The 20,402-nt window shown below is 46.7% G+C and overlaps 2 protein-coding genes across 2 annotated transcripts; one reads left to right on the top strand and one right to left on the bottom strand.

Annotated features, from left to right (window-relative positions):
• Positions 1–495: 495 nt before the first annotated feature.
• CDC20B (cell division cycle 20B) lies at positions 496–17,137 on the top strand. Its single transcript, XM_033164560.1, has 3 exons — positions 496–567; positions 4,854–4,925; positions 16,765–17,137. Exons 1-3 carry the CDS (start codon positions 505–507, stop codon positions 17,008–17,010), a joined length of 381 nt encoding a protein of 126 aa, XP_033020451.1. The 5' UTR covers positions 496–504; the 3' UTR covers positions 17,011–17,137.
• On the bottom strand, positions 6,479–9,243 carry GPX8 (glutathione peroxidase 8 (putative)). Its single transcript, XM_033164559.1, has 3 exons — positions 8,980–9,243; positions 7,620–7,881; positions 6,479–6,772 (listed from the first exon to the last, which is right to left on the bottom strand). Exons 1-3 carry the CDS (start codon positions 9,196–9,198, stop codon positions 6,609–6,611), a joined length of 645 nt encoding a protein of 214 aa, XP_033020450.1. The 5' UTR covers positions 9,199–9,243; the 3' UTR covers positions 6,479–6,608.
• Positions 17,138–20,402: the final 3,265 nt, after the last annotated feature.

Here is a 20,402-nt window from a genome sequence, read left to right as displayed (position 1 = left end):
ATTAGTTCATGATGTTAGGGGAAAACTGTAGTGGGACTTATTCTGAGCAAACACACATTAGATCGCGGTGTTAGAAAACCTTTGGAGGCCAAGACTGGGGAAAACAAAGGTCAACGCCTCTAATTATTATGATGATGGGTTTGTTAGGGTGTATGCGGCGTTCCTTAAAAATAAGGACCATCTAATACAATAAATTGCAAGTTACTGAAGGCTACACAGCCACACAGAAGTTCATTCTCTTTCCCATTCAAGACGTGCTTCCAGATTAGATAGGATGGGTAGATTTATTTATTATTTAAACCCTATACAGAAATGCTGTCCCCTGCACCATGAGATGCAGGGGAGAGTGTATGGGAAAGGTCGCTAGGCCTTCCAAATACAGCGTTTGGTTTGTTACAAGTCACTAAGAATGTGAACTGACGTCTGCATGGTTCAGACCTGATACCTAAAGGTTGAACAGAGTTATTGTAACATCGCTGTATGTTTGCTTTCTAGGAGAAAATAATGAAAGCTCTGGGGACAAACCTCCAACAGACCCGAAACCTAAGTTTGCAGATTCTGGCTAAGGTGAGTGTTTATAAAACTGCAGAACGGACTCTGCAAGCTTTTGATTGTCTGCAGCAGTTTTGTGTCCAAAGGAAGAGGATAAGGAAAATGATTGGTATTGTCGTAGTGGCTCATTCCTCCGGCATAAGCTTACATGGATGTTCTAGGAGCCAAAACAGATGAATGTGTTAACAGTCTATAAATGTTGGTTGTGACTATTTACTGTTGGGAAGGTTTGGTGGTATACACAGTGCTTTTTTCGGGGGGGGGGGGATGCAGGGGTATGCATACCCCTAAACATTTTGTGAATCTTTGTACTTTTGTTCATTTACTGTATTCATTTCCCCCAATTTGAACTATAAAATGGTGATTTTCTTGAGTCAAAATGAGAGTACCCCTAAACCTTTTTTTTAAAGAAAAAAAGCACTAGGTAGAAGTAAATCTGCATTGTAAATGAGAATGAGCAGACACTGAATGTGAACACAGGAATGTACCGCTTTGGCAGTGCAGTACTAGCTGGCTGTTTTGGATACTTGTTGTTTTACAGCTGCTGGTTGCACTCCATACTGTTGCATTCCCAAACACGGCAAATGTAATGTGAGTGCGCCCCCTTGTGAACATTGCTGGGATGCCCAGTTTTAAAATAGGCACTTTAAAATTCCAGATTTATTGCCTTGGCTCTGCAGTCAGAATCACTAAACCATTCTTTAACCACCTTGACAACAGGGTGGATTTTTATTTTTATATTTTGGATATCTTACCCACTCTTTATCATAGGGTCCTAAGGCAGGCGGCAACGATAGAAAGGTAGTAAAATCAGTTAAAATGACTCAGAAGAAAATGGTGGGTTCTAATCTATCTATATACATACATACATACACAGACCTATATAGTAAAAAGGCTGGGGTAAAGAGGTTTGTCGCCTGTATATGAAGAAAGCTATACAACGAGGGTGCCAGTTGCACCTCTGCCCAGCTTCTCTGTTCTCGGAGTGACCCTGCTGTGCAGCTGTCTCTCTCTGTGTGTGGTGGAATGGCAGTGTATTGTTAGCTGGATGAATATCTGAAAGGCACCAGCTGACATTCAGCTGCCAGCCTACGGCACATATTGTGATCATCGGACAACCACAGGGGTTTGTATAATAAGACTTTCAAAAATGTTCTAGCATTATTTGAGCACACTTATTAGCTTCTTTGCAGAGTTCTGAACGTCACAACAATCTTCTTCAGGCATAGTTGTTCAGAGCAACAGTAAAATAAAGGAATAAAGTGATTTTTATGGATGGGTCTGGTTGCTTGAGAAGTTCTGGGAACTAGGATGTATCTAATCTTACATTTAACTCTGATACTAATGAATGCAACTTACCCAATATCAATGGCTGCATCAGAAGTAAATCCATTTCCATATATGCAGGGCACTGGACACCTAATATTGATGCCCCCCAACAATATTCCTTTCATTATCCCGTTTTGTTTTACTTCTGCACTGGGCATCCATAAAAAAGGATCTTGTAACCTGGTGCCCTCTAAGCTGTTTTGAACTACAACTTCCATCAACCCCAGCCTCTGTGCTGGCTGGGGGTGATGGGAGTTACAGTCCGAAACAGCTGGAAGGCACCAGGTTTACAAAGTCTGGTCTAAAAGCTTGCACTGTTTCCGAACAGCTGCTTATTTTAACAAGAGATGTTGTTTCATGTAGCATCTCTCATCCTGGCATATCCGTTTGATTCCGTTTGACCTCTCTCTGTGTGTTTGTGTGTGATGGCTTGGCAGTGTACTATTAGTTAGCTGTTGTACATATTCCAGCAACTAAATACACTTCCATATCATTGCATGACCATGCATCATAGGCTAAATGCTTTCCATTTGTCTCTCGTGGAAGAGGATCGTTAACAGCCACTGCTGCGGAAACCCACCAGTGCCTGCGGGTGTTGTGAAAACTTGCAATAAGATAGAAACTGTCGGCTCTTATGCATTTGTTCCCCGTTCTTTCCAACTCCGGCCAGTTGCTTAGCCCATCTCTTTCAGACTAGCTTGTCTGCTGAAGTGAATATATTGCCATATGGTGAAAGGGAAGAAAGGAATAACAGTAAAAATAACAGTGATGTCCGGGGTGGGGAACCTCAAGCTTGGGGGCCAAATGTCGCTCTCCAGGCCTCTCGGCTCCCCCAAGGCAGTGCCCCCTCCCCAGGCCCCACCCTTTCATGGTCCTGCTCTGTGACCTCCTTGAGTGTTTTGGCTCAGCTGGAATGTATCCTTGAATTGCAATTACAGTGGTACCTCGGGTTAAGAACTTAATTCGTTCTGGAGGTCCATTCTTAACCTGAGTTACCACTTTAGCTAATGGGGCCTCCTGCTGCCACTGTGCAATTTTTGTTCTCATCCTGAAGCAAAGTTCTTAACCCAAGGTACTACTTCTGGGTTAGCGAAGTCTGTAACCTGAAGCGTCTGTAACCCGAGATACCACTGTATGCCTCTTGCTTGCCTGGATGAATTGTATGTAGAAACCTCTGACTTTTGCATGGCTGGAATATAGCCTACTGTACAAAGATTAGGAGGCACATCTGTTGCTCCACCTACTGGCAAGCATCCCCCAAGAGGCAAGGTGGTCCTCAAATTGGGGGGAAAGTTTTCCATCTCTGCGCTATTGCTTTGGGAGTCCAACGCAGGAGATGGGGATCTAGCCCCTGAGATCCTCTGGCACAAAGATAAATTGCCTCCTTGGTAGATTAAGCAGACTTAAGACTGCTTCTCCTCAATGCCAGAGATGTTTATAAGGATCAAGGGATTTCAGAAAAAGTGGCATTCAGAAGCATCTGAATGGGGAGGTGTCCGATTCTGCAATGTAATATCCGAAGGGGGAAACTCTCAGTCAGACTGTATGCTGAAGACTTCTGGAGGAACCATATCCCTGGGGTGTTCAAGTGTCTATTACATGAGAAGTCCTTGCTGTTCTGAAATTCTGCTTCTTCTGCAGGTGCAAATTGTTCCGAGTCTGTAGTAGGAGTATTTATAACCAGCAATGGTTACATTCATCCTTTGTTCCACATTCTAGTCTGCATTACCCTTCACGCATGTGCAAAATATGCAAGAGAGATTCAACGCACATTTGAGCCTCATGTTTAAACACCCAAGTACACAAAATCTCCTCCACACAATCTTTCAATGTGTGACCCAACCCCACTGTACAACTCTACACAGTGTGGTGTTGTGTAGTGTTCTTGTTTCCATCGTTATTAACTTTCAGGGGGGGGGGGAATCCCTGTTTACCCAGGTATTTGGTGGCCGAGGAACACTACTGTTCCTGGCAACCCCAAGTGCATTGGATGGAGGAGGAATATTTTTAATTGCTTTTAGAATGTTTTTAACGGTAGCTGCTTTTAGAAATATATTTTTAAATAATGCGTTAACCGTTTTGGGACATTTCTGCTTTGTTTTTAAATTGTGCCTCTGTTTGCCACTCTGGGCTCCTTCTGGGAGGAAGGTGAGATATCAGTTCAATAAATAAATAAAAATATTCCCACTTGACATCTGCAAGCTCAAGCAACTTCAGAAGGAGTTCTACTCAAGTACCAAAACAAGGAGGACCTTTTCCCCTATTGCCAGTCAGGATTCTTCCTCAACTTGGGAAGAGCTTTAGACATGTACATCAGTACCAGGGCCGGATTTAGGTTTGATGAGGCCCTAAGCTACTGAAGGTAATGGGGCCCTTTATATGTCCAGCTGTCTTTTGTCAACAACAAATTGTCGCAAATAAGTGATATTTTAGGGAGCAGGCTAGCAGGCAGGGCCCATTACTTACACCATAGGAGCCTACACAACACAAAACACTGTTGCTGTATGTAGGTTTTATCTTATATTTTGGAAATGTACATCCAGTTTTTTCCCCTTTAAATTTTTTTGGGGGCCCGCAAGAGAGTGGGGCCCTAAGCTATAGCTTGTTTAGCTTATACGTAAATCTGGAACTGATCAGTACACCAGCATAACCCCTTCTGATGTAGCGTGAACATGTAGACATCAGGGGTGTGTGGCAATTCCACAGCCACCTCCACACCTTCTTTTATCATGTTGCTGAGGTTTGTGGGGGGTTTGTCATATGTGTCCCCCTCTGAATAGACTATTATGGCAAGCAGGGTTTTCTATCTATCTATCTATCTATCTATCTATCTATCTATCTATCACTGGTGTTTCCCAATTTTATTAGGATGTGATATTGAGCAATGCTAACTTCATCTGTTCAAGCAGCATGAGGTGAAATATTTGAACTGCTGAGTTTACCAAAAGCCCAAATAATCCTTATCTATACAGGACATCACCGACACCAAGCAGCACAGGAGACAAACATCACAGGTGGATGATCAATATTTCCCAATAACTGAGGTACAGATTCTTTTGTATGGGACTCCCAATATGAACTGTATTGGTAACCTACAATTCTCTATGTAAAATAATGTGGAGAAACAATTATCACACTTTTGAAGGGTTTATGTTTTTGTGTAGTATGCAGAGAACTTACTAATGGTTAAACTTGCTATGCTCTTGCGCTGGTATTTATGAATGGCCTGCCATGACCATGGGATGTGGAGGGGAGGGCATGCGGGATCTCTGTCAGCACGGAACTGTGCTAAGGAAGCTTTCGACATCATGGCAACAAAGTCATCATTTCTTACTGGACCTGCAGGGATAAAGGGTATCCATTCATTTGTATAGGATCTAGTAAAGGTTCCCTTTTGGAGTGACTACTGCAGTAGAATCTGAACCTGCTCTCTTCACTTGGGGCCCCCAAATATTGACCACCAAACTAGTTCCTGTCTGTGTGGCCCCCAGAAGAATACAAGATGGAACTTTTGCCAAGCTAAACACTGACAGGTGTCCCAACCCTCTTTTCACCAGAAGTCCTGCCTCCTTTTAGGATCCCATTCCATAATTCTGTTTCTTGGTCGCACTACAGCAGTGAAGGGGAACCTCGGGTCAAATCTGGTCCTTCAGGCCTATCAGCCTGGTTTTCAGGAGTCTCCCATGCTAGAACCCCCACCCCACCCCTGCAAAAATTATTTGGGTGAATATTTCTGTAAACTCTGGAGTTCTTCCAAGCCTCCTGATACCTGCCTCTTGTATGTGGATAGTGGTGCTTTGGTTTCATAAGTGTCCACACTCACAAGACTGAATTTTCTATTAATATGTAGGAAAATTAAAATTTTCCCCTCCCCCCAAGCAGTATGCTCCCAGTATACTCAATAGGGCATCGTGTAATAGAAAATTAATTTGGAAACCAGTGTACAGAAGAGAACACTCCAAACAGACTTCGCTTATTCTATCTCTTTTTTAAAAATAAAACTTCTTCATAAAAACTATTTTACATTTTTTTTATCCCCCCCCCCTTCCACCTCACCCCACCCTCAATGGAGCATGCATTTCCTGCTGTTGTTGATAAAATGCTAGATTTTATCAGCTTTAAACAGAATGATTCAATGGCAGGACAATTTCTCACTGTACTTTCGTTATTGGGTTAAATAGTGTTACTTGAATTATTCGGCAAAGTGTGTTTTAAGTAACCTGCTGAGAAAGAAAGAAAGAATACCTTATTTTGATTCGTCTAGGACAGGAAGCAGCTTAGTCATGCTGGCAACATGACCTGGAAGCTGTCTGCGGACAAACGCCGGCTTCCTCGGCCTATAGAGCAAAATGAGTGCCACAACCCCAGAGTTGTCCGCGACTGGACCTAACGGTCAGGGGTACCTTTACCTTTACCTTTTAGGACAGGGGTAGAGAACCTGTGGTCCTCCAGATAGGACTACAATTCCCATTATCCCTGACCATTGGCCAGGTCCAGGGTTCATTTGGGTGAAGTGCACAGCACACCGATCCTTCTCTTTGCTTCCCGGGGGCTCAGAAGGTTTAAGAGCTGCTCCTAAACAGAGGAGTTTTCTGTCAAAAGCTACCAAAATTTTATCCAGTAAGAAAAACCACTGCTTGTCCATCTTTTACCATTATTAAGCAGGAATGTACTAAGGGCCGAGGAGAGATGTTGCCCTGTGGAATCCAAAAGGCACACCAGCTTTGTCAGAGGTCTTCTCTCTTTTTCATAATGATCTGCCTAACCAGAGCAGCTATTTCTGGCTTGATGCTTTCTATGGGCTCTTCAGGTCTCCAGAACTTCACAACTTTCCCATCTGGGCTGATGAGATACTTCCAGAAATTCCACCGAGGCATAGCTTTGGAGGAATCTGCAAGAACAACACAAGATTAGTTACTTATCAAACCTTTATTAGGCATTTACATGTAAAATCACGAGAGAAAGAATCACATACAGGAACTTTAAAATATATATACACAAAGAAACAACAAATAAACTCATAGGCTGATCGTATGTGTGTATTAGTAAAATCTAGAATTTCGTCCTGTTAAAGTACTCCTTGAAGCACTGCTGCCAAAAGATTAGTTTGTATTGCAAGCAGAAGGGGGCATCATTCAGATTTTTTTTTAAAAAATTAAAAAACAAAAACAAAACTTCCTTATAAGAACAGAAGAATGTTAGAATCCTAGAACTGTAGGGTTGGAGGGGGCTCCAAGGGTCATCTAGCACAACCCCTTGCAATGCAGGAATCACAGCTAAAGAATCCCTTTCTGATGACAGAAGACCCAGCTGCTGGCTCAGGCCAATGGTCCATCTTAGTCCAGCATCCTGTTCTCACAGAGGCCCACCATTGCCTCTTTCAGAAACTGGTATTCTGAAGTGCACTGCCTCCAAAAGATGTGTCAAAGTGCCACCGAGATTAATAGGAATGATGTGCTTAGCTCCTACTGATTCTCTAGACTGCCAAATTCTTCCTCCTGGTGAATTAATATGAAACTAGGCTCCTGGAGCTAATCATTATTGCTGATCAACACACGAGCCATAGCTGCCTTTCCACATCTCTTGCCCACCTCTCCCCTTTGCTCAATTCAGTGGAGCATACTCCTAGGTAAGTGGGGGTTAGGGTTTCATCTTAACGGCTAGAATCTTGGTGGTGTTTATTTTTTAAAATAAAAAAATCCCCCCCCCCCCTTAGAAGTAATGCTGTACATGCTTACCTATTAGAAATTGAAATGCCGGCGATGCTTCAGTTCCTAGAATCTTTATTTTCTTGAAAATGGGGAAAGTTACTCCATAATTTGATTTTGCAAGATATGCGATCTGCCTGCTTGTGTCTGGCTCCGTTTCCCCATACTGATTACAGGGGAAGGCTAGCACTGTGAAGTGGGATGGTCCGAACTCCCTATGCAGTTCCTGAAGCATGATGTAATTTTTTTCTGTGTGCTGGCAGTAACTAGCCACGTTAACAACCAGAGATGCCTTCAGGGAGACAGAAAACAGGGCAGTGAGAAAGAAAGAAAGAAAGAAAAAGAAAGAAAGAAAGAGGATGAGAGACTGCTTATGCCGAGGTTAACAAAATGGCTTTACATTCTGACCATCTCAGCTATTTAAATGTAGCGAAAGTATACATGTTCAGCTTAGCTTCAATTGCAGAAAAACAGCCATCCATCTACTGTATTCAGCATTGTTTTAGCCATTGGCTGCCACAAAGTAAACTTCTTCAATTGCAGGAAGGAAAATATTAGTACTGGTGATTACTATTTAGGACTGTTCTCCCCCACTCTGGAGAAATTGCAGGGATTATGTAAACCATCATCACAACTTTAATTCACCGAAATACACTGGCTAGATTATTCCTAATGTTAACAAAATCCAATTGTTCACAGTAACAGATGCATTTATTTTTTTAAAAGAAATGGGACTATTAAAAGTCCAAGAATCAAACTCATCAATTGTTGGCATTTCACAATAGTTAGCCATTGGATTCTGCAGACGTTTGCAGCTTCTGCAATGAAACAAGAGAATCATTTTGATGACTTACAAAAGAACAGGCCTGTTAGAGCAGACCAAGAGGCCAGCTGGATCAGACCCTCTGTTGACAACAACCAGATGACTCTGAAAGGCTCACAAGCAGCACAGGAAGGCACCAGTCACTCCCCCCCCCGGCCTTTGTAGATGCTAGATCAGGAATGGGGAACCTGTAGTTCAACAGGTGTTACTGAACTACAGCTTCCATTTGCCCTGAACGTTGGCCGTGCGGTCTGGGGCTAATGGGAATTCAAGTCTAACAGATCCCGATCTGTGTGCTAGATGTTCATTGCATCGGATATTAGGAGAAACCCTACTTTGTTGGAACGTCTCGATTTACACCAGTAAATATTATGAACTGTTTCTTTTACTCAAGAGACTTAGATTCCCACTCCCAGTATTCTTCTAACTGCTAAAATAAATCTACATTCACAGTGTTGTTGTTTTTATTTTACAACACCTCAAAGGATGTAAAATGTCATTATTATGCAAGGAGAGAACAATCGCTCCATGCAAAGATTTCAGAAATGGAAAAACGGTGTCACTTACTTTGCCTCTGTATTTCTCCAACGAAACGGTCCTGCCTTTCGGATCCATCACTTCAAAGGAATAAAAGTCTTTGGCTTTGGGCTTTAAGTACTTAAGTTGCAGCAGGCCCAGTATGGCTGTGAACAAAACCATAGAGAAGAAAATGATTAAAATCCTGGTTTTCAGCCTGGAGCTTTTCAAAGGATACGCTGTCAGAGGCAGAGGCAGAGGCGGCTCCATTTTGGAGGATTTTGGGGGAAGTCTCAGCAGGCCTGGAATGTGAAGGAGGAGCTGAAACACAAAACTGGCAGCAGCTTGGAAAGGGGGGTGGAAGAGGGAGCAAGAATGCAGGCTGGGGGGGGGCAGCCCAGACTTTGCCTAAAGTTCTAGGCTGCAGGGTCCAGAAACTGGTCTATTCTTTTTCTTTAGAATAAATTTATTGATAGCAGGTGAAAGATACTCGGAGTCGAGTGTGAATTTCATGCTCTTTATTCAGCTCATAGTAGTGAGGACTGTAGTTCCCCCAAAACGTTTGCTTATATACACTATTTACACAATGGGCCCCACGTGATTGGCTAATTCCGGGATACTCCTGTATGCCAATCAGAGTGCAGATTCACTTCCACCTGGAGCTGGATTGGGTGGCTCCTGCGGACCAATCAGACTGCTGCAATCTCAATCCTATTGTTCTGGGACCAATCAGACTGCTGCAATCTCAATCCTATTGTTCTGGGACCAGTCAGACTGCTGCAATCTCAATCCTATTGTTCTAGGACCAATCAGCCTGCTGCAGTTTGGATCCTATTCAACTCAGTACATAACACCCCTCCCCTCTAAGTTCCAGTCCTGCCTGGAGGTTGCATCCATAGTCCTCAAGGTACGCTGGTCGCCTACGTGTGCGTTGCGGCCTAGGCTGTTCCCTGGTCAGGGGTTCTGGTTCTGGCTCGTGTTCCGAGGCTGCTGGTTGTGATGGGGCTGTTTGGTCTGGTGCAACCAGCTCGCTCTGTCGTGGCTCTGGTTCCGGTGCCCTTTCGGCCTCTCGGGTCCTCTCAGTATTTACTGATTCTGCCTCCCCTGCCGGCCCCTCCTGCTACTACGGGTCTCAATGCCCCACTGTTCCTTGGGACTCCTCTGACCTGTCCCCTCCTGGTTTTCTCCTGGGAATCGTCGCCGTAGCTGGTCGCAGTGGCGGCGCCAGCATTGCCCCCCCTCTGTTAGCACCTCGTATGACACAGGGCCCGTCACCCTGGTGACTGTGGCGGGTACCCATGCTGGGCCTGCCCCAAAATTCTTTGCGTACACTGGATCCTGGGCCACAAAGGTCCGGGGGTTCCTGCCTTCACCCCACCACTACCTCATCCTGAGCTCTTGTCGGGTGGAGGCGGTCCAGTCTGATTGCAAGGCGCCGGCCCATTAGTAGTTCAGCGGGGCTCCGGCCAGTCGTTGAGCTGGGGGTGCTGTGCTGTGCTAGAAGGAATGTGGCAAGGCGGTACTCCCAGTCCCCTTGCGTCATGCGGCGTAGGGTGTCCTTGGTGGTCCGCACCATGCGCTCTGCTTGGCCATTGGTGGCAGGGTGGAATGGTGCTGAGCGGATGTGGCGGATGGCATTCTGCGTTGTGAAGGTCAGGAATTCTTCTGACGTAAATGCGGTTCCGTTGTCTGAGACGAGAGTGTCAGGGAGTCCATGGGTTGCAAACAGCCGCGTAGTACCTTGATGGCTGCGGACGTAGAAGTGGATGGTACCAGTGCGACTTCCAGCCATTTGGTGTAGGAGTCCACCACTATGAAGAATGTTTTCCCCTGGAAGGGGCCCGCGAAGTCCATGTGCAGCCGTGACCATGGTGCTCGGGCGGACTCCCAGGACTGCACTGGGGACCTTGGGGGATCTGGGCGGGATTCTTGGCAGGCCTGGCAGTGTTTGACCCAGGTCTCTATCTCTCCGTCAATCCCTGGCCACCATACATAACTCCTGGCGAGGGCCTTCATTCTCACTAACCCCTGGGTGTGTCTCGTGAAGGGCTGCAAGGACCCTTTTGCGAAGGGGCTCAGGACGACGACCCTGCTTTCCCCATAACAGGCACCCCTTGTGGGCCGACAGTTCATGTTTACGGGTTGTGTAGCCAGCGAATTCTGGCCCGGGGCTGCTGCTGGGCCATCCCCCTCCACACCCAGTCCAGGACCCGGGAGATGACCCTATCTTTCTTGGAATGGTGTGCAACTTCTTGTGCCTGAATAGGGCGGTCGGGAAGCAGCTCCAGGCTCATAACCTCTTGTGCGGGGTGCCTGGGTCGGGGCCTGTTTCTGTAGTGGTAGCCTGCTGAGAGCATCCTGCGTGGCCCATCGCTTTCCCAGGGCGGTGAATCAGTACATACTGGTAGCCGGCAAGGAAAATTGACCACCTGAGGACACGAGGAGACAGCACTTGGGGGGTCTGCTTTTCCGGGGGCAAACAAACCAAGCAACGGCTTGTGATCAGTCACCACGGTAAAGGGCCGCCCGTACAAGAAATCATGGAATTTTTTACGCCCTTCACGATTGCCAGACCTTCCTTGTCGATTTGCGAGTAGTTCCGCTCGGACTGCGGTGAGTGTCTGGGAAAAAGTATGCCACTGGCACCTCTCTTCCATCTGGGAGTTGGTGTCCAAGGACAGCGCCAATGCCGTAGGGGTGAGGCGTCGCATGCTAGCACCACCGGCAGCCTCTCGTCGAAGTGTGCCAAGACCGAGTTTGAGACGAGCAAGTCCTTGACTGCCTGGAATGCGGCCTCCTGGCGCTGGCCCCACACCCAAAGGGGCCCGCTTGTCCAGGGAGTCTGTGTAGGGGCTCTGCTACTGCTGCCTTATGGGGAAGGAAGGCATGGTAAAAGTTCAATAGCCCCAAGAAGGCCTGAAGGTTCAGTCTTGCCCTTGGGCGCTGGGGCATCACAAATGGCCCGTACCTTGTCCCCAGTCGGGTGGACCCTTCTGCTCCACCATAATCCCAGAAAGTCCACCTGAGGCCTCCTAGTAGACACTTTTCTTCCCGCTTCACCTTGAGACCCGCCGTCTGGAAAACGGTGCAGAACGGGTGCGAAGGCGGTCCTCAAACCTCTCTCTGCCGTGGGCCCGGCAATCAACACATCATCGAAGAAGGGGGTGACGCCAGGGAATCCCTTTAAGCATCGAGTCCATTATATTCTGGAATATGCCTGGTGCCACGCTGACACCGATTGCAGTCCGCTTTACCGTTGAATCGCGTCCCCCTGTGCGTTCACAAAATCCGTCTGTGCCAGCTGCTGTTGTGGCTTCATCTACTGGCAGCTGTTGATTAGCTTGGGCCAAGTCCAGCTTGCCAAAAAAATTGACCCAGCCAGGGTGGCGAGGACATGGAGACTTGACCACTGGCAACTGGGGGGGGGGGGGGGGGGGGGGGGGGGGGGGTATGCGTTGGCCATGAGGTCCTTGTTATGGTACATTTGTAGTCTGTGCGCAGATGCGGACTGAACCATTAGGCTTGAGCGGGTGTGACCGATCGGGGTTTCCCCAGGTGGCATTAGGCACAGGCTCCAGCACTCCTTGCTCCACGAGCCGGTCCAATTCCTCGTCTATACGGGGTTTTCAGGCGAACGGACCCGCGGGGCCTTGAGCCTGCAGGTCGTACTGTGGGGTCCAGCTGTAGGCACAGGGGGGCCCGATACTGTCCCAATTTCCCATCGAAAACCGCCGGAAACTCCCTTGCATATGGCGTCCACATCCATTTGTAAGCTGTGTGGTTCACCCCGGTGACGGCTAGCCCCAGTGGTCCAAACCATGCCAACCCAGTAAGGCTAACATAGGAGCCCTTGACCACGAGCAAGTCCATTGCCCGCGTCCGCCCTCGATATGCACCCTGAAGGTCCCCACCCCCATTGTGGGGACCTTACGTTTCTGGAGAGTCCCGGAGGGTGAATGGGGCCGGCCTGAGTTTGGGACCCCCACTAGGGCACAGTTTCCTTAAAGTCCGTGCCGAGATTATGGATAGGTTGAACCTGTGTCCAGCTCCATGCGGCACGGGGCCCCCCTCTTCTGTACCTCTACATAAATTTTCTCTATGTTGGGTGGGGCAACTGGTATACCTGGTAGTCCGTGGTCCTCCGTCGAGTTGCCTTGGTGCGTTTGGGCCCCGGGACCTGGGGCTCTTGGGGCGGTCATCTGATGCCTGGCGTCGGGGTGGGCCGAGCCCGACACACCCGGGCGATGTGGCCTGATTTTCTGCACTGCCTGCAGTCGGCATTGCGGAAACGGCAGGTCATCCTCTCGTGATTCTCCCGCAGCTTGCGCAGTTCCCCCTTCTGGTCGAGGCAGCTGTGGTGTGTGCACGGCTTGAGTGCGCTGCTGTACTCTGTGCACCTCCTCCCTGTCTGATCCTGAATCGTCGATGAGGTCCTCCTGGTGGACCCTTGGTTGGGACGGGCACGCTCGGCCGTGCCTCTTGCATCGACCTCTCGGCGGCTTCTGTTGCCAGGGCCTCCTCCAGAACGACGTGGAACGTTAGGTCCTTCTTGGCATAGAGGCGTCGTTGCAGCTTCGCGTCCCTCAGGCCCCCGACGAGGCGGTCCACGCAGCATGTTCTCCAACTCTGAGAAGGTGCAGAACCGAGCGGCTTGGCGGAGGGAGGTCACAAACCCCGTTATGGTTTCCCAGGGGCTTGCCGCTTTGCATAGAAGGCATTTCGACGAGCCACCACCGAGGGCTGTGGCGAGAAGTGCCCCTTCAGCCGTTCCACTATTGTTTGTAAGGAACGGTATGCGACTCATCAGGCGCAAGGAGAGCCCGGCGCGATTTCGAATGTCTCCTCTCCGCAGACGCTGAAGAATATCGCCCTCTTCTTGGCATCGTTGGTGACCCCTTTAGCTTCTAGAAGAAAGGTGAAACGGGTGGCATATCCTTCCCAGTCTCCTGATGCTGGGTTGAACGGCGAGAAGCTGCTGTCTGTTGCCATCTTGAGTTCCTTGGGACCCGGAGCTGAAGCCTGGATACACGGTGCGAGGCAGCTGTGCGGCAGGTGGCGTTGCTGCGGTGCTGTGTGTTGCAGTCAGCTCAGCGGGATCCCACCTTCGTCGCCAGTGAAAGATACTCGGAGTCGAGTGTGAATTTCATGCTCTTTATTCAGCTCATAGTAGTGAGGACTGTAGTTCCCCCAAAACGTTTGCTTTATATACACTATTTACACAATGGGCCCCGTGATTGGCTAATTCCGGGATACTCCTGTATGCCAATCAGAGTGCAGATTCACTTCCACCTGGAGCTGGATTGGGTGGCTCCTGCGGACCAATCAGACTGCTGCAATCTCAATCCTATTGTTCTGGGACCAATCAGACTGCTGCAATCTCAATCCTATTGTTCTGGGACCAGTCAGACTGCTGCAATCTCAATCCTATTGTTCTGGGACCAGTCAGACTGCTGCAATCTCAATCCTATTGTTCTAGGACCAATCAGCCTGCTGCAGTTTGGATCCTATTCAACTCAGTACATAACAGCAGGTCAGCATTTTAGACCCCCTTTTCCATTTAAATGCAATGCCTTCTGTTTTACAATTTGGCAGCAAACCATATTTTCTTCTCGGTTTCCTTTCCCCCCCACATTTTTCTCCCACACTGTCATCTGATCTGTGGTTATGCAGGGGATAATCAAATGGGCCTTAGAAAGTCAAATGGGCCTTAGAAAGCCTTGCTAACAACAAGGCCAGTGGAAGGGATGATATTCCAGCTGAACTATTTAAAATTTTAAAAGATGATGCTGTCCAGGTGCTACACTCAATATGCCAGCAAGTTTGGAAAACTCAGCAGTGGCCAGAGGATTGGAGAAGATCAGTCTACATCCCAATCCCAAAGAAGGGTAGTGCCAAAGAATGCTCCAACTACCTCACAATTGCACTCATTTCACACGCTAGCAAGGTTATGCTTAAAATTCTACAAGGCAGGCTTAAGCAGTATGTGGACCGAGAACTCCCAGAAGTGCAAGCTGGATTTCGAAGGGGCAGAGGAACCAGAGACCAAATTGCAAACATGCGCTGGATTATGGAGAAAGCTAGAGAGTTCCAGAAAAACATTTACTTCTGCTTCATTGACTACACAAAAGCATTTGACTGTGTCAACCACAGCAAACTATGACAAGTTCTTAAAGAAATGGGAGTGCCTGATCACCTCATCCGTCTCCTGAGAAATCTCTATGTGGGACAAGAAGCTACAGTTAGAACTGGATATGGAATAACTGATTGGTTCAAAATTGGGAAAGGAGTACGACAAGGCTGTATATTGTCTCCCTGCTTATTTAACTTATATGCAGAATTCATCATGCGAAAGGCTGGGCTGGATGAATCCCAAACTGGAATTAAGATTGCCGGAAAAAATATCAACAACCTCAGATATGCTGATGATACAACCTTGATGGCAGAAAGTGAAGAGGAATTAAATAACCTTTTAATGAGGGTGAAAGAGGAGAGCGCAAAATATGGCCTGAAGCTCAACATAAAAAACTAAGATCATGGCTACTGGTCCCATCACCTCCTAGCAAATAGAAGGGGAAGAAATAGAGGCAGTGAGAGATTTCACTTTCTTGGGTTCCATGATCACTGCAGATGGTGACAGCAGTCACGAAATTAGAAGACGCCTGCTTCTTGGGAGAAAAGCAATGACAAACCTAGACAGCATCTTAAAAAGCAAAGACATCACCTTGCCGACAAAGGTCCGTATAGTTAAAGCTATGGTTTTCCCAGTAGTAATGTACGGAAGTGAGAGCTGGACCACAAAGAAGGCTGATCGCCGAAGAATTGATGCTTTTGAATTATGGTGCTGGAGGAGACTCTTGAGAGTCCCATGGACTGCAAGAAGACCAAACCTATCCATTCTTAAAGAAATCAGCCCTGAGTTCTCACTAGAAGGACAGATCCTGAAGTTGAGGCTCCAGTACTTTGGCCACCCCATGAGAAGAGAAGACTCCCTAGAAAGGACCCTGATGTTGGGAAAGATGGAGGGCACAAGGAGAAGGGGACGACAGAGGATGAGATGGTTGGACAGTGTTCTCGAAGCTACTAACATGAGTTTGGCCAAACTGCGAGAGGCAGTGAAGGATAGGCGTGCCTGGCGTCCTCTGGTCCATGGGGTCACGAAGAGTCGGACGCGACTGAATGACTGAACAACAACAACAAAGGGGATTAGAGTGTTGTTGTTCTTTTTGGGGGGGGGTCAGTGCTCTTGATTGGCTTCGTTAGAAACTGGTCTACTCATCTTGCAAATGAACTAGTGGGCATAATCTGATTCTCAGAAATCACTTTGTTAATGTTAACGAGGATGTATGTGAAGGACCTTGAACAGTTAGAAAGAGTAGGTCGGATCCAGGGTAACCAAACAAGCACAGCCATGTCTACTCAGAAGTAAGTCCCATTAAGTTCAAAGAGGCTTATCCCCAGGTTAGTGGGTACAGGATTGCAACCAATGTTAGTTGCACTTAATTCCCACTGGGACAAATAGGGCTTTTATCCTGTCAGGCTTTACACATTTATTTCACTGATACCTAAATGCCACTAACTCACAGCACAATTTCTATACCAGGCTAGTAAATCCCCCTGAGTTAAATTGGTCTTATTTCCAGGTAAGTGCAGACTTACTCTGGAATCAATCTATAAATAATAATAGCAACAACAACTATTGAAACGATATTTGACTGCAGAAAACTTAATCCATTAATTTATAGTGTGTTTAATAAACACAAGCACTTTAAACTATTAAGTATCACCATTGTTGTCACTTTACTGTTTTGTTTTTTTGTTTTGTTTTGTTTTAAACAGACTCCAGGCAAGACTTCCTATTCACATTTTAAAAGTTGCCTTGTGAAGAAGCTGGCATCTTCTCCAGTTGCTAGCAGCCCAATCTCCGCAAGGTGGCAGCAGTCACGCAGCAGAAACCAAGTGGAGCAAAGTTTTGCAGAGAGTCCGGCTACCTCAGATGATGGGCCTGATCTGACGAAAATCATGACAGTTCCAAGTCAGTGTACGGAGATGGGTGATTCCCTCAAAGTAAAAGGGTTATTCTAGTCATTACTCCATAACTCCAGATTAATAAATGCAAAAAACTTGAAAATGATATACAGGTGGTATTTTAACACTTAATAAACTAGCCAAGATGTACAAGACTATATCAAGTAAATGCTGGAAATGCAAACAGCCTGAAGGATCATTTTTTCCTTACGCGGTGGACTTGTAAAAAGGTGGCAGGCTTTTGGGAAATGATACATAATGAATTGAACAAGATGTTTAAAATTGTGACCCCCCCCCCAAAGTCTGAAGCATTTCTTTTGGGAATAATACAGGGCAGAGGTCCCAAAAAAAGTTGGTTAAATTGTTTACGTATGCTACCAAAGCAGGCAGAGTTCTGTATGTGCAGAAATGGAAATAAGAAGAAGAGGTTCCAACAAAAGAGGAGTGGACTTTAAAACTATTGGACTGTATGGAGATGGCAAAACTGACGTCAAAAACAAGAGACCAAAAAAAGACCAAATGTTTGTGGCAGAGTGGTGATCCTTTTCAGACTCTCTGAGAAAATGCTATAGTCAAATGAAATCGCAGGCAGGAGTGCAAATATAAGCAAAGGAATGAGAATGATAAAGGAATGTAATGTAGGATATATGTTATAGAAACAAGTATTGCATTTAAGGCAGTAGATAAAGGATTTGAACAGAAACGTCATGGAAGTAAGGATGGGAAGTCAAAATGTTAAGGGGATATTTTGTATTGAGGCTGAATTGAATTTGCTAAATTGTATGAAAATACATAACAATTTATGGATCAAACAATGCACAAAAAATTGACAGATCTCTGCTTTCTTGTCTCTGTAAGCTGAGTTTGGTAACACGGGGGAACCTGTTCAACAATGCAGCTACAGCTGACAGTGAACAAAACAGGTGATTAAAGCTGAACATTATTTTGGTGTAAACGAACCAATAGAACTCAACCAGCTTGGCACAGCCTGATGATGATGATGATGATGATGATGATGATGATGATGATGATTAATCACCTTCCACATGTCTGAAGGAAACATATAAAAGACCAGGTTCCTGAAAACCTGCCTTTTCATCTCCTGTCAGTTTCCTGAAACTTGACACAAACATCGTTAAAACACAATTAGCAGTATGGTACCGGTACTTCTCCCGTTAATCTGTGCCAGGAAGCAAGTCCTTTGCACTTCTGTGCACTGTCATAGCTGGAACAAGCTAAACTGGCATTTGCCAAAGGTGGGCTGGGTGGGTTTCTGAAGAGTCTGTGTTCAAGCTGGACCACAAAGCCACTGAAACCAAGTGCCATGAGAAATGTGGGTGGAACTGTGATTTGCGTATGAGCTGGAAATCACCACAGAAAGCGGGTGGGGAACCTTTCTCAGCCTCGGGGCTGCATCCTGCTGTGGGCAACCTGCCGGGAGTTGCCTGGGACCAGATGCAAAAGCGCTCAGAACAATGGATGTGGCTCTTACTGTAGGCTACATTCCAGCCATATGTAAGTCAGAGGTCACCGCACACCTACCTGCATTGTCTCTCCATCCAAGACGGCCTTATCTGAATTAATGGATGCAGACAGCCAGGCAAAAAGAGTTGAGGAGGACAAAGAGTAGGGCCAGTGAAAAGTGTGGCTGAGGGACACGGCCTAGGGAGGGTCTTAAGGGCCAGATGTAGAGGGTCGGAGGCAGGGCTGGCACCTGAGGTGGACCCCAAAATGGTGCCTCCTCTGCTGAGGAAGAAAGGGTGAGGGAAGATCTACATCAGGAGTAAGAGAGGAAGAAAGATCTACCTTGGAAACGGCTGCCCCTGTGGATTTTGCCACTCGCTTGATCTTATGGGTGGGCTGGCCCTGAATAAAGATCTACCTGTACATTGGAATCAGCTGCCCCTGTCACCTCACCTCACCTCACCTCATGGGTGGCTGGCCCTGGTATTTGGCCCCTGGGACTGAGGTTCACCGTCCCTACTCTCATACACACCAAACTGCCTGAGCACTGTTCTTGCTGGGTCTTCTTCCGAAAGCGGTGCCTGTCCCTTCATAAGCTCCGAGGCACTGAGAGAGGATGCAGCCACCCAGCCTTCTGCCCTTACTGACCCTCCTCTTGCCACCCTCTTCTGTCTGCTGTTGCCAGCAGCACTGTAGCTTTGCCCCCATTGTAGTTGGAGACAGTAAGGGCAGTTAAATAATTTTAGGCTCTGGTTTTATCCTGCCACCTCCAGATCCTAAGATGTGGTCTGATAGGGCCCCATTGATAGATGGTAATGTTTATTATTGTGAGTCCTTGTGGTCACTCTGCAGAGTGGGGCCCTAAAGTCCTGGTACTACTTCTGGGAGAGGAGATGGGATGAAGGGACTACTGAAACAATGGTGTGAGAGGCACAGGATTATATCCTCCCTTGCCGTTGCAGTGTTTTAAAGAGGCGAGTCAACCAGTCTTTAGGGGATAACTCAGCAGATACCCAGTCAGTTTTAAAAAAAACAAATCAGCAAAGTTTGTCCTGTGTTACAAGTTATGGTGCTGGTTAAATGACTAGAATCCATGACTGAAAAACTTTAAGCAAATCTGTACTGTTTTTCTCAAGGGAAGATGGCATCCGCAACAAAATGTTGCAACGTGGAGTGCTCCTGTTCAGGATTCTAGTCAGCCTGCCATACCTCATCCTGGAGACTCCATTTCAACATGGGGCTCGAACCCACAACTCTGAGATTAAGCGTCTCATGCTCTACCGACTGAGCTACCAAAGAGCGTTTGCTGGATGTGGGAGCAGACAGGAAGCCAGAAGTCTCTTCCTGCTGCCTGTTTTAAGGGCTTCAGGAAGACTGCATCCAAGGGAGAATCAAACGGCTTTTGGTGAGCCTGTGTTTCAACACAGAGCAGGGCTGTGGCTGAGGGATTCCTGAAAAAGCATACCACTGAGGAATATGTGTTTAAGTTGAAAGTTAGGTTCTCATATGAAAATTCCCTTCACGCCACTACATGAGTTTCACATTAGCCTCAAGAAGCGTATCGTGTGAACTGGGCATTCATAGGGCAGTGGCAATTCCCAATATTATGGTGCCTGGGGAAAGTGCTGCCTTAATCATGGTATTTGCTGCTAATAAAGACTTTAATTTTTCCATTTGTGTTTATTTGAGTCCACATACTGTTAACTCACACAGTAACTCTCAATGTTAGTTTCGTTTTCTAGTTTGGTTTCTGGTGAGCTCACATGCAATGGAAACTTGTAATCTACAGATCTATGTGAAATGAAAACGGTGATCTGTTATCTTCCCCCAATTTGGTGGTTTCTTCACGCGCCATGCATGGAGGGGTGAGGCAGTGGCAAAGTCAATATGGTGCAAATGTGACAGTGAAGTTAATCTGTTGTTTCCTGCAGGTGTGTTTTCACTACACCACCTTGCCTCTTCCCCTCTCAGTCTCACTATGCAGC

The sequence above is a fragment of the Lacerta agilis genome, chromosome 11 (genome assembly GCF_009819535.1).
Source record: "Lacerta agilis isolate rLacAgi1 chromosome 11, rLacAgi1.pri, whole genome shotgun sequence".
NCBI classification, from domain to species: domain Eukaryota; kingdom Metazoa; phylum Chordata; class Lepidosauria; order Squamata; family Lacertidae; genus Lacerta; species Lacerta agilis.
Note: the sequence above shows the minus strand (reverse complement) of the source record. Positions and strands in the feature narration are given on the sequence as shown.